Source organism: Mesoplodon mirus, assembly GCF_964341445.2.
Source record: "Mesoplodon mirus genome assembly, chromosome: 11".
Taxonomy (NCBI): domain Eukaryota; kingdom Metazoa; phylum Chordata; class Mammalia; order Artiodactyla; family Ziphiidae; genus Mesoplodon; species Mesoplodon mirus.
The window spans coordinates 85,649,616-85,664,463 of record NC_138987.1 but is presented as its reverse complement, the minus strand read 5'-3'; the positions used below and the strand labels follow the sequence as shown (position 1 = coordinate 85,664,463).

Below are 14,848 nucleotides of genomic sequence, written 5' to 3'. Positions count from 1 at the left end.
CTAATCTACTTCCTTAGATATTGGGCCTGTAATATTGGCGTTCTCTAGAAATTAATCTACTTGGTAGATAAACATAAGAGTACGAGTGGGAATACGTTGGATACTAGCTTCTAACACAGATTCAGAAGAAAGATTCATCCTCCAGTTATTTAAACAACTGCTGGAGCAAAGCTGTGGTTGGGAGGCAAGGCAGCACTGAGAATTATAAACTTATCAGAATATTTTTGAAAATGTTATGAGAATGAGTGACCATGCTAAAGAGACTTTAAAGACACAATGTAGGACACTTTTGCAGAACTTCATCATAAAATAGTAACAGCAATGTTTCTATTCATGTAAGAATTCAGGAAATAAAATAACCTTTATTGCAATATCCTCGGTCTCCATGGGACGCAGACGTCGTGTTGATTGCTCGTAGCTGTCCAGGTGATACCTTCCAGGCTGCTTCCTGTTTATAGTTTTTGGCTGCTGCATTCCACATGGAAAAGAACACAAGTTGAAGGTCTATGGAAAAAACTGAGTTTTTACTGAACATTAACTCACTTTGCTACTTCTCCACTTAAATTCTAAGAAAAAGAAATGAGTAAAGTGAATGTCATATTTTAATTATTTCTATGGTGTCCCCCTGCCGCCAAAAAAAGCAAATGATAATGAAAAAGTGTTACACAATAATTTTAAACCTAATTCTCAAACTTTTTAAGAAAAATAAAAATATGAAGATGTGATACTTGCAAACGATAGAAGTTAAAGTGCTGAGCACCAAACTAGGCTTTGGATATTCTTTTTCCAGCTTTCTGGATGAACAGGCCCAGGCGGTAAAAAGCTGTGTGTCATGGCCAAAGGCAAGCAGGCTAACTCAGGGTAAACTAGAATCTAATTCTTAGGCCACTGGGCTTGTAAATGTTCCAACAGTGCATTTTTGGTCACCCTCTGAATCACGAGGATTTTGAATCCGATACACTCACATAAATCAGACTGGGCTATATGTCACCCGAAGATCCATGGTGGAATGAGAAAAAGCATAAAGATCTAGGACTCTTTTGCCTATAATATGTATATTATTTCATAAGGAGATCCATAAGCACTGTAGAATGATCTAGTTTTTCTCAAATGTTATAGCATTGCTCTGAGCCAAAGGACTAAAGAAAGTCTACATAAAACGGAGGATGCCAGCTAAAGCTAGGCAATCTTCACATACTTAAAATGAGCTCAAATTAGGTCATAACTAGAAACTTGTCATTCTCTAATTTTGAGTTTAATTTCACATAGAGACAAATGACTGAAGAGAAGGTAGAAAATTCAGTTCTGTAAACCTCTAATTTAGAAAAATATATAAGCTCAAAATTTGTCCCAGGGATCTAGTAAGCAAGTATTTGGACATAAATGATTATCTGTCTTATTTAAATACCTTATAGAGATTATGAAAGCTAAATAGTAAAACACTTTAAAACTGTTAAATTACCTATAAAAGCAAGGGATTCTAGAATTGTGAAACTTTTTTTTTCCTTTGGCTTGGAACGGCAGGTTTAGCTTTTTGATAAATCCGTTGAGTTCTATTATGGGAATCAGGAATGTCCTCGAATAATCAGTAATTTAATCTGAATGAGATATCGCCCTCCAATTTATATCCATCAGCGTATCAACAGAATATCAAACTACCAAATAGCACATTGCTAAGCTACACGCCATTCAATACTGAGATTAAAAAGTCACTGAGAAGGACTACCAGTGTTCTGTTGCACAGAAACTACTGAATGCATTTTAAATTTTAAAAAGAGAGAGAGAAAGAGAGTGCTCATGACATTTTTAGTTTTGTTTTTCTTCCCACAGTCCTCACAGATAACCTTACATGAGAGATGTAGAAAGTCACTACCCTTTAAGCTGAGTATATTTCCCACACAAGACAGGTCTATATCTGTACCTATATTCTCTGTCTTCTAGAGTCATAACTTCTGTAGTAGTATTGCACCCAGAGTTCCAAAAGGAATGACTTCATGTTCTTCACAAAACTAAGGAGAGGTTGGGAGGAGGAGACGTGTTGACAGAGATTTGAGTCAGAGTCTCACAGATGTAATTTGAAGAAACTCTGGCTCTAGACTGTCACTAATTCTCCGTGGAGATTCTGCAGCCAAAACCACTTAACTTTAAGCTTTTACAGAATACATAGCATCTTCAGCGCTCTCAAGTAGGAGTTTCCATTAGTGTTCTTTTCAAAGACACAGCTTTTTTCTCTTCATTTTTAAAAGTTTGTCATTTGTGGTTTGGCCCATCAGCAGTGATGAATGGCCCCGAAAGACATCAGAAGTCCAGTCTGGTTTCAATAACTCTGAAGATACTGGAGGCAACTGAAGGGGATTCTTTTTTCCTTCCAACCTTTGCTCAGTTCAATATTTCTTCTATCCCTCATCTCATACAAACCACTGTTCAGATTTCCCTCACTCCACTCCCTCAAGCTTGACCTCCTCTGTTCCCTTTCCTGAGGTCACCTCACTCTGCTCATCCCTACACCTCGGAAAGATGATCTAATAAGTTCTTTGGGAATCTCCCATCATCCAAAGTGAGACAAGGCAGGTTCTAATCAAATGCTTGACTTTCCTGCTGCCTCAAAGTGTGCACAGTCTATGGTGTGTTCCTGTCTTGGTGTCCGTGTCCACACAAGAGCACACAAGCATGTTCAGGCTTTGTTATGGCAGCGTCTACAAGCATGGGTGGTGGTTCCTACTCAGACAAAATCACACCTGCTCAACAAAATAACTCAACAGAGAGGAAAAAAATAACTCCCGAAAAGCAGAAGAAATCAGCAAGGCTAAAGACAGCCAAGTGCTTGTCTTAACTATTTTTAGCACGATGTGAATAAAAATTTAATATAGACTGACTTCCTGGTGAAGGTTTTCCAAGCCTCAGTCAATTCCTGTCAGGAGACTGCACATGCATTTTTGTTTGGTTACATAAATGGTAAATATATTAACATTTTTCTCTAATAGTAAATGAATAACTAATTATTAACTTATAACTTATTTTAGAAGAATTTCTTTCTACTTTACTGTTATGAAATAGACATATTAATTTTAAAGACTTTCTTCAGAATTTTTCAGACACAGCTTTCAAGAAAGTGGTTTAATCCAGTCCCGTTAAATATCATCTAATGGCCAGTGGCTCTTAAATTTACATCTCCAAGGGGGATTTCTCTTCTTAGATGTCAATAAATATCTCAAAATTATCATGTGCAAAATATACCTCTTGATTCCACCTCAACAGCAACCTCCTCATTTCTCAGCTTCCCTATTTCAGTTATTGGCTCCACCGTTTACCCAGTAGTCAAGCCAATAACCTAGGATTCATCCTTGAGTCTTCTTTCTCCCTCACCCCCTCCATTCAACCTATCAGCCAGTATTTATCAGCTCAGCCTAAAAAGTGTGCGCTGAACTTGATAGCTTCTTCTCAAGGTCCACTGCAACTGCAACAAAAACAAATTCTAACCATCATCATTTCTTGTCTATGTTATTATAATGACCTCTTTACTGATCTATCTGTTCTACTCTTGTCCCCAGTGACAACTCTTCACCCAGCAGCCAGAGTGATCCTTTAAAAATATACGTGAAATTATATGAGTCCCTTCTTTAAAACCCTCCAAGCTCTTTCCCTGGTTTACAGGACTCTCAGTCCTTGTTCTTACCTCGTCTTATCCTCCCTTCTTTACTAGGCTTCAGGCATAGTGTCCCTCTGTTCCTTGAACACACCAAATTAATTCCCACCTCAGGGTCTTTGCATCTGCTAGTTCTCTGCCTGAAATGATCTGGCCTCTTTTCTAGGTCTTTGCAGAAGAAGTACCTACTCTTCATTCGGGTCTCAGCTCAAATGCCAGCTCTTCAGAGGCACCTCCTGGGAAATAACCACCCTGCTTAGAGGATCCCAGTCACTCTCTAATATCTTCTTTTATTTTCTTCCCACAGGGAATTGATCTCACTTGTTTATCATCTGACTCCTGCCTCAAGAAAGCAAGCTCTGTGACAAGAAAGATCTTGCTTGCCTTGTTCAGAGCTACATCGCTAGGTCTTGGCACAAAGCACAGGGTAGCTGATAAGTCTGGAAATACAGGCAAATATATAATACATGTTATAGTCCAGGTAAAACATGACAAAATAACATTGACTGTGTTTCCAGGCTTTATGTAGATATGAGTAAATATTTGTGCAATGGATGAATAAACCAGTTCAGGAGTTATAAGACCCAGGTTTTAATTCTGGCTCTCCCACTAAAATCTTGTGACTCTGTTCAAACCATACAACATGCAAATAAATATATGCATCTAGAAAACAAAATAGGTAATGTAGTGTACTATATTAAATGAGTCAAAAGACATAATGTATCAAAAAAGCACTTTTTAAACCAAAAAGTATAATATAGTTAAAGGTATTATAAGCATATGGTACAAGAGTTGTAAGCTTATTTTGTATGATTTTTATATAAAGCTTGGGGTAGACAACCTCTCTATTTCCTTTTGAATTGAACATGAGGTATCCCTCTTGGGGTAATCCTTTGATGACTTATAAAGACGAGCCTTATACTTTTTTTTTATTGATTTTAGACTTGTAAGGTTTTTTGCAGAAGCAGGTGGCAATTTTTTCTTCATATAGGTTAAAAGTAAAGCGTGCAATTTCTTCTAATTGCACCCATTTTCAATCATCCATCCTCAGGACTGTCCCTTATTCACAGCTCCCGTAACAAAGAAAAGCACTTACGGCTCCAGTGTGCTTCTTACAGGATTCAAATGGAAGAGAACCTTCCCCAGTCAGCCAGCTGTCCTCACCAATCTCATCACTCAAGAGAAACTCATTCAGCTTTTGAACACTGCAAAAGGCAAACAAGCAAGCACACAATAAGGGATAAAAATAAAACCACCACCAATGAAGTTCTACCTAAATAAACAAACTTTTCCCCCACTGTTACCATGGTAAGCAAGCCAGCTCTGAGAGTCATTTCTCAGGACCAACTGGGAATTCAGCTAGGATGCTGGGGACTGACGGGATCCCAGGACCTGGGGCTTTCAGCGCTTAAAATGAAAAATCTCAGAAAAACCAGAACCAACTGGTCACCCTAAATTCAACCAACTCTACTTTGCACTTTTTTTTTTTTTTTTTGCAATTGTATTTCTTGTCAAAGACAATAGAATTAGAGAGGGACTTGAAACAGAGTGGTTAAAAAAAAATAACGAGGTGGTTAAAAAAAAATAACACCAACGAAGGAAGTATCATTCTCATTTTACAAATGAAGGGAAATAAGGTACAGGGCAGTTAAGTAAAAGCATACAGCATATAGCACACAGATCATGGGTCCCTGCACACTATGCTATTTTGCTTAAGCACTACTGTATATATTGGACATATTTTCACAACCTGGCAAGGAGAGGGCCCTCTAGAATATTACTACGCAAAATGTTGGCCAAGATCAGTGGCATCAACATCACCTGGGAGCTTACTCGAAACTTAGAATCTCAGGCCCCACCCAAGACCTCCTGAGTCAAAATCTACATTTTAAGAAGATCCAGAGATGCTTCATAAGCACAGTACAGTTGGAGAAACCCTGTTCTAGAAGAGTAATTTGCAAACATTCTTTACTGTGGTCTCCAGAGGCTGGACACAAGACCCCTTGGCCCCCTTACCCCACCCATTCTAATTTTCTCAAACCAGTGTCATAGGATCAAGAGTAAAACGAATCAAAGAAAACAAGAACACAATTTGAAAACATCCTCCCATAAATAAAATGATACACTACAGAAAAGTCTGTGAAGTTGAAAAGACAAGAAATGCTCCTTCTAGCACACTAAGATGCTAACAGTGGGCAAACTGGCCCGGCACCTACAGCATCACTTACAGGGGAAAGATTGCCATTAGTAGGAAACTAGAAAATACACATTTGAAACAAAAGATTTTTTTATTTTTCATTTCAGCTTGTAGTCAAGTTAAGTGCCTCCAGACAAGTCTGCATAGTTTGTTTTTGTGACAGACTAAAAAATGAAGAAAAGTAAATTCAATACAGTCTGTTGCCCATGAACTTTAAGCTCTTTAGCTTTGCATGTCATAGGAACTGCTTCCTTTCTTTGGAAACATAAAGGTAGATAAAATCCACTAGGGCAGTCTAACTATTAACTTCTAAATTTCATTGACAGGAAACTAAAAGAAATAATTTTTTCATTCTCTTTTTTATTGAAGTATAGTTGACTTACAATGTCATGTTAGTTTCAAGTGTACAGAACAGCGATTCAGATATATATATCTACATATATATATATATATATATATATCTACATATATACATTCCTTTACAGATTCTTTTCCCTTATAGGTTATTAAAAAATATTGAGTATAGTTCCCTGTGCTATACAGTAGGTCCTTGTTGATTATCTATTTTATATATAGTAGTGTGTATATCTTAATCCATAAAAGTAATTTTTTAATTGAAGTATAGTTGATACAATATTATATAAGTTACAGGTGTACAATATAGTGAGTCACAGTTTTTAAAGGTTATACCCCATTTATATTAATAGTTATAAAACACTGGCCATATTCCCTATGTTGTACAATACATCTTTGTAGCTTATTTTATACATAATAATTTGTACCTCTTAATGCCCTACTCCCTATGTTGCCCCTTTCCCCTTCCCTCTCCCCACTGGTAACTACTAAAGTGAACCACTAGTTCTCTATATCTGTGAACCTGTTTCTTTTTTGTTATATTCATGAGTTTGTTGTATTTTTTAGATTCCACTAAAAAAAATAATTGTTTAAGGAAAGGTTTGGCTGAATAATACTCCATTTAATATGTATGCTGCATTTTGTTTATTCATCAGTTGAGGGACATTTGGGTTGTTTCACTTTTTGGCTATTGTGAATAATGCTGCTATGAAGATGAATGTACAAATATCTATTCAAGTCCCTGCTTTCAATTCTTTTGGATATACACCCAAAAGTAGAATTGCTGAATCATATGGTAATTCTATGTTTAATTTTTTGAGCATCTGCCATACTTTTTTTCATGGTTCTGGAATTCCTGACTTACTTAAATATATTCAAGTTATGACAACATGGCTGAACCTTGAAAACATTATGCTAAATAAGATAAGCCAGGCCCACAAAAAACAAAAATTGCATAATTCCACTTATATAAGGTAGATAGAATGGTCAAATTCATACAGACAGAAAGTCAGTGGTGGTCACCAGGGTCTGGGAGGAGAGGTAGGTACAAGGGGAGTTATCATTTAGCGAGTATAGAATTTAATTTGAGAAACTGAAAAAGTTCTAGAGATGGATTGTGGTGATGTTTGCACAACAATATGAATGTACTTAATGCCACTAAACTGTACACTTAAAGTGATTTAAATAAGTTTTATGTTATGTATATTTTACTGCAATTTTAAAAAGAATTTCAGAACCAAAAAAAGAAAGAAGAGCTTTGGGTTTTGTACTCTCTTTGAGTCTTTGACAGCAAAGCCTGATCACATAGATTTGAAAGACGGTGTTAGAAATGCCTTAGGAATGGCATTTTATTCATCTTAAATGGCAGTATCCTTTCTTTACTTCTACAGACTTTAATTGTTATTCTGTTCCAATGTTTAGAAGAGACTGGATTTTAAGGAGCACAACTTTGTCAATCAAAGGAATACCTTTTAGAAAACCTCACACTGTGCCTCTGCACACAAAGGACAGTATGGGGCCAGGTTCGTGTGCCTTTGTAACTAAGTCCAGCAGCTCCTGGTACACATTACTCAATGAATGTTTGCTGAATCAATCAAAGAAGGAATAAACCAATGTTTATTTCAGACATTTAAGTAAGGTCAGTTGATTCAATTCTCCATTTCACTTTCTAGCACACACAAATCTTACTGAAGCTTTTATGAAATTAATGAGACCCATTCTTGCTGAATATCAGGAAGCAATGGTCCCTGAGCATGACTGGAGCATGGGGAGAACTTCTTTCCTCTTCATAAGATCCCACTATGGGACTCCAATTACAATAAACATCGGAGGACCCAATACTATCACTTTTCTGAATCTCACCCTCCATTTCCCCTCCCCGTCCCCATCATTCCAGGCTCTCTGGCTTAGGGTCCCTTGCACTATTTTTTTTGTTTTGTTACTGTCTATCTCTCCCACTAGACTCTGAACTCTTTAAAAGTGAAAATTTTCATCTTCAGAATCTAGCCCAGTGCCAAAAATATAACATAGCAATTCCTCAAGAAATGTCTGGTGAGTGAATAGGTAATACAAAAAACATTTCCTGTTCATATGAGGGCCTTTCAGAACTCATAGAGGCAAAACAACTATGGAAAATGCATGAATCCTGACCAAGGGTGAAGTAATTTCTACCATGCTGCCAGGGTTATATTTTTAAAATGCAAATATGCTCATACAAGAGTCCTCTCCTTAAAATAACAAATGGCCACCCTGCGCCTTTCAGCATCCTTGGCATCATCTACAGGCTGATTGGGATTTTACTCTCCAGCTTCATCTCCCAGTGCTTTCCTCATCAGGACCTTTCTGCAACTACATGCAATTACCTTTAGCCCCCAGAAGGTACCAAGATCTCTCACCTCTCTGCTCACCCCTTCCCCTTGCATACATTGCTCCCTCACACAGAATGTGTTTTCCCTTTTTACTCAACTGGCCAAGTCCTACCTATTCTTTAAGATCCCATGAAGGAGCTATCACCGCCTTTAAACCTTTACTGACCGGACTGTCTCCCTCCTCCCTTGATAAGCTTCAATGAGCCTCATATATGGCCAATGGTATTCTGTGTAGTGCTCTATCACAGCATAACATGCGTGTTGTAATTACCTTCCCTTCCCAGTCTCTCCAGCTAGACTGTGGACTCCTGTGGATTTCACTCCATCTTTCATCTTTGCCATCCCCAATGCCTAGCAAGGTACCTGAACTGCTTAATAAATGAATGTGGATCCACAGAAAGATATATCTCTGAAGCACAAAATGGAGTTCAATAAAATGGTGTTAAATTAGTAAAATGGAGATTTGTTAAATATCTAAAATATATAGGCAATGTGCTGGGCATTTTTCACGTATTATCTCATTTAATTCTCCCAACCACCATAAGCAGGAACCATTATGATGCTCATCTGATAAGTGAGGAAGCTGAGCCATAGAGGCACCAAATAATATGCTTGTGGTTGAACAGTGAGTAGTCCATGGCTGTGCAGGTATTGAAAGCAGGTAAACTTGATACCAAACAATTCCCTATCCTGCCTCCATCACCTTTTAGTTTAGTGTTTTACTAATTTCTCATTTGTTTGGGTAATTCATCAAAGTATTTAAGGTTTTGTTAGCAATGATATTTTTTCCCTTTTCAAGTTTGGGTGTTTATATACAGCTTGAGTACCTTGGACAGGTGCTATGTTTTGGGGGAATAACTGATTTTGTTGCTGGCAGTTATGTGTTTTCTTGTGTAAACCATGAAAGTTTTGTATATGTGGACCAGGTCAACCTGTGAGCATGTTCTATGATAAATATAGTAACAATTTATTTGATTGAAGGTAATCACAGTAGACTAGCCAAGCGTACTTTCCTTTGGGAGGTAAATGAGAGAAAGGACACAGAGTTATCTTCCACCAAAGCAAGGGATTAGTTTTACACATTTTTTTCCTTGGTAAATAACATCTCTGGATATAGGTACTGCATTGTACATCAAGTACCAGAAACCTAAACTCAAATTATTTATAAAGGCTATAATATAGCAACTTAACCTTTTCCTCCAGAAAAGCAAAACACATAAAGTATTTTCTTACAAATAAAGCAAAGAGGACAAGTAAAGCAAGCATCATGAAAAAAATCACTAATTCAAATATTTTAATATTTTAGAAACTAGTGATTTTTCTACTTTTCTTCATTTCTTCCCTCCGTTTTGCAAATGTAGACTGGAACACATCACCGTAAAAGGTCCAGAAAACTCAAATGATGTGGGGTGCTGGGGTTACTAGGAGATAACCTGAATCTTAACTGCCTCTTTCTTGCATTTTATTATGTATACATAAGATCCCACCCAGTGAGCACCACAAAGACAATTTTGTCTAACAAGCTAAACATTTTTAAAAGAAAGCATAAAATTTTCTCGAAGCAATGAATTTTACATGACATGGAATTTTCCTCCAGCAGAGCAGTTTACACATCTCTTACAGGCACACGTAACACAAGTTGCAGAGAATGCTGCACCCTATTCTAACCCACCAAATTTCTGAATGCATCTCAGAGCGTAGCAAAGAACTTATGACTTCCACAGTCCTGAGAGGAGGTTTCAAAATCAGCTAACCAAAGTCTCCGATCATAAACAGGCTGCTCAACTCGCTGTGGGCCAACTGGCATTAAAGCCTGGTCACGGGTTCCCAGGCAGAGAAGGAAATGCCAAGCCCAGTCCACACTGGGAAAGACGCTCATTTGGGTTCCGAGAACCGGCACACAGTGGGAAAAAGGACTGGCCTCCTCTGTTGACTGGTCATCTCCCTAGGACCCACAAATCAACCACTGAAAATCATTTTAGAGAAGCAAGTTTTTATAAGCTGATTCTATTTGGCCGATGGCTTGGGAAGTCTGGAGCTGAGCCCTGAAAACAGACTGGTCTTTATCAAACTGGCAAATGCCTTTTCCCTGGAATGTACAGAAGAAAGAGTGCTACGCAGAAATATAGAGTGATTATGATCCACCCTCCAGCTTTACTAGGATTTACTACAACAGGATTGTATACTATGGACTTGGGGAAGCCCACACTCCTAGATTTATTAATTTTTTTTCACAGCAACTCTTAAAAGTCCTTTTGGTGCGTGGTAACCTCCTGATTTCAGAGGACTGAACTATTATTAGTCATCAACTGCTTTCTATTTGACTTGTAGCACAAAGTCAAATTCAATTAAAAAGGCAATCATGAGAGGGACAGCTATTAAGTGGAGAAAATGAAAATAAGAACCAAAATAGCAGATTCTGGCCATTTATCAGTTTTATTGTTTGAAGTCGCTTCCCTTCCAGAGCACTGCCTAATTTGGAAGTGGTGCTACAGAAATCAGTCAGTGATCCGTACAAGTGTTTCAGAAGTCAGAACAATAAGAAAATGAGGGCAGATGAGGTCAGAGGGCCTGAGCTTTAAACTCTTAACAGCTCCAGAATCTGTTACTAACAGCATATCTTACAGAATAGGATTGAAATCTTGTTAAGGTATTAGTGTAAAAAATCAAAACTTGGTTTATAGTAAGATAAGGTAGATGAATTTTCATGATATTTGGTATTAAGTCGTTGTTAAGCCAATATGAACTATTGCCTAAAACTAGAGGTTCTGGTATCTTGAATATTAAAAAATAGTTTGCTTAACAATACATAGACATTGGGAAAGTATTTCATTTTAAAGGACCTTACAATAGATGCTCTACATTCCTGCTAATGACAACACCATGCTTAGTATATTTAAGGCCCCAATTTTCCAATTTTCCTTCTGTATTGAAACATCCTGGCATTTCTTTCAAAGGCCAGATATAAATATGATAATGACTGTTTATGAAACATGCTGAGGTTTTATAAGGTTTATAAGACCTTATAGCAAAAAGCAAAGTACCACTTTAAGACTACCTTGTTTAGGGTTTCCCTAGTGGCACAGTGGTTGAGAATCTGCCTGCCAGTGCAGGGGATACGGGTTCGAGCCCTGGTCTGGGAAGTTCCCACATGCCGCAGAGCAACTGGGCCCGTGAGCCATGGCCACTGGGCCTGCGCGTCCGGAGCCTGTGCTCCGTAACAAGAGAGGCCGCGACAGTGAGAGGCCCACGCACCGCGATGAAGAGTGGCTCCCGCTTGCCACAACTAGAGAAAGCCCTCGCACAGAAACAAAGACCCAATACAGCCAAAAATAAATAAATTAATTAAAAAAAGACTACCTTGTTTATAATATAGACTGAAACATAGCTATGGCACTATGGCACATACAGGGTAGTATAATATAGTATGGTAACATATTTATTATATAATACAAGTAAAAATGGTGGGGAAATGGTCATTATCAGACCACATCTATTTTTATGGGAAATTGTGAGTCTGAGATAAAGTCTACACTGCTTAGACACCTATAGAAGTATACTTAAAATTAACAAAACACTGCACTCAGTTTTGCAAAGTTTTTCCATTTTCAGAGACTGTGAGCCTGGATTTTTTTTTTTTTTGGCCAAATTAAACTAAAATTTAAACAAAAATATGTATTGATATGAACATTCTCCATCACTGCTGGTAAAAACATAAACTAGCCCAGCTTTGCTGGAAAACATTATGGCCATATTCATTAAAAAAAAAACTTTAAAATCTGTACACATTTTGACCTACGTCTCCTTCAATGGAAAACAACATGGCCATACTCATCAAGGGCATTAAGAAGATGCATACTATTAGAACAAGTATCACCACTTCTAGAAATCTGACTTTAGAAAATAATCAGAGAAAAGTTTAAAGATAAAAAGATGCTTCTCGGGCTTCCCTGGTGGCGCAGTGGTTGAGAGTCCACCTGCCGATGCAGGGGACATGGGTTCGTGCCCCGGTCCGGGAAGATCCCACATGCCGCGGAGCGGCTGGGCCCGTGAGCCATGGCCGCTGAGCCTGCGCGTCTGGAGCCTGTGCCCCGCAGCGGGAGAGGCCACAACAGTGAGAGGCCCGCGTACCACAAAAAAAAAAAAAAAAAAAAAAAAAAAAAAGATGCTTCTCTCAAATGTAATTTACATTATTTATGTTACATGGGTGAAAATAGAAACATTCCAAATGTCTAAGAAAGAGGTAACCATTAAATAAATTAGAATACTTCCCAACAATGGAATACCATGTAGCCAATAGACGTCATGTATTATGGTCTTAATGAGGGGAAAAATAACCCCCCAAAGTTCAAAAGTTTTATTTTAGAATAATTATTTTTATATGAAATAGATAAAAGACTGAAAGGTAGCATACCAAAATTTTAACAAGTTATCTCTGGGCAGTGATTTGGGTGTTCTTTTTATACTTTTTCTAACTTACTACCATGAACAGATAGCATTTCTATAATCAAGCAAAGAACTCCAGACATTCTGGCACATACCTGATGATGGCTTTGACGGCAAACCTGACCACAGTGGAGAGCAGGAAGAGAGGGGTGACCAGGATGTGGAAGAGAGACAGTGAAGCAAAGGCCTCTGCAGGTTTGAGATTGTTCCCGCTGGCATACGCATGTGTCACAAATGTCTGTGCAAAGAAAGGATTTTAGAGAAAGCTGGAGAAAGGTTCACAAATACTTGCGTTCAATTTTACAAGCCTAACAAATTCTACTATGCCTATATGTCCATTGCAACTCTGAAAAATATAATACAATTACTTCATCCAAATCACTCCCTAAGAAAAATAACACTTGCTATTGGTAGAGTACTTAATGGTTTACATTCATTCTAGCAGTAAACGTGTGAAAGGGGCAAAACAGATTCTATTGACAGGTTAGAAAATTAACTTCTGTCAAATTACTGAGATGGGGGAATAACCATGAGAGAATCCAGAGTTCTTAACACCTACTCAGGCTCTTTCCAACCAATACTAAATTTTCCGAGAGAAAAAAGGAAACATTCCATTGTTTTAAGGTCCCTATTGTGGATCTTTCCTAAAATCGCCAACAATGGTATCCAAGGCAGACTTATTTACAAATATTCCTAAGTATAATATGAGTTCCTGGGTTTGTCCTTTTTGTTTGAAATATAATGTAATCATTTAACATTTTCCAGTTGTTGATCTAGCACTATCTTGTAAGAATGTCCAGGAATTTCCATGACCTGCATGGAAATTAGGACAGTAAGTTTTCAACCTCTGCTAATTTTGCTCCCCAGGACACATTTGGCAGTGTCTGGGGATAATTTTGATGGTATGAATGGCATCTAATAAGTAGAAGCCAGGGATGCTGCTAGACATCCTAATGCAGAGGACAGGTTCTCACAACAAAGAATTAATTATCGGGCCCAAAAAGGTCCACAGTGTCACGGATGAGAAACCCCGGATTAGAACTATCACAATGGAGACAGTAAAGAGAAAGCTGAAGGTGAGGTAATATATGTTACCACCCACCCATTCTTGTTCCTAAGTCATTTCTGAACACTGACTTAAGTCCATTTCTTAAGGTAAGAAAAAGTGTCTTACAGCAAGAACAGCTGCTATGGGAATTGCTGCATTCATGAAGACTGTGGAAAGAAACCAAATACATTAGTTTCAGTGAACTGTGAGACATTTCATAACTTTAATTAATCATCAATTATTACTCTAACTTTCCTTGAAGACAGGAAGGACCAAGTACATTAAGTAACATTTTTGTCTTGAGTCCACAAACATTTCCCAGTTTGTATTTCCTGGTTCACAGTTGTGAACTCCCATAGGTGAGGCTTAACCAGAAAATGTGAAAAATTATTTTTTTTCTGAAATGTTACAAAGAGCAAAATTTAGATAAAGTTATTAGAATTTAACACATATGCATTCTTCAGAGTATTCATGGTCTGTATTTTGTTTGGTCCACTAAACTAACTTAAAAACATAAAAATTGGGATATTACACAGATAAAAAGAATTTGACATCACGTGAAAAATCTCCTTCCAGCAGTGATATTAATTTTCACTTATAGACCTTTTGTTTAATAAAATAGCTCCATATCTTGGGCCCTCTGCTTGTTTAAATATCTCTCCAGGAATATATTACACTATCATTTGATAAACATAATATGTAGAACTGAAATAAGAAAAACTCATATTTAGGCTAAAATACTAGCATTTGGAAGTAATAGGAAAAATAAAAAGCCAAGTGGATGATTT

General features: G+C 37.6%; 1 protein-coding gene across 1 annotated transcript in view; it reads right to left on the bottom strand.

Moving 5' to 3' along the window:
* ABCC9 (ATP binding cassette subfamily C member 9) overlaps positions 1 to 14,848 on the bottom strand; it is a 145,412-nt gene that overhangs the window by 96,563 nt on the left and 34,001 nt on the right. Inside the window, exons 13-16 of the mRNA XM_082635944.1 lie at positions 14,187 to 14,227; positions 13,108 to 13,250; positions 4,743 to 4,851; positions 361 to 468 (exon numbers count right to left, since the gene is read on the bottom strand). Coding sequence (XP_082492070.1) covers positions 361 to 468; positions 4,743 to 4,851; positions 13,108 to 13,250; positions 14,187 to 14,227 — 401 coding nt within the window. The remainder of the gene's footprint in view (positions 1 to 360; positions 469 to 4,742; positions 4,852 to 13,107; positions 13,251 to 14,186; positions 14,228 to 14,848) is intronic.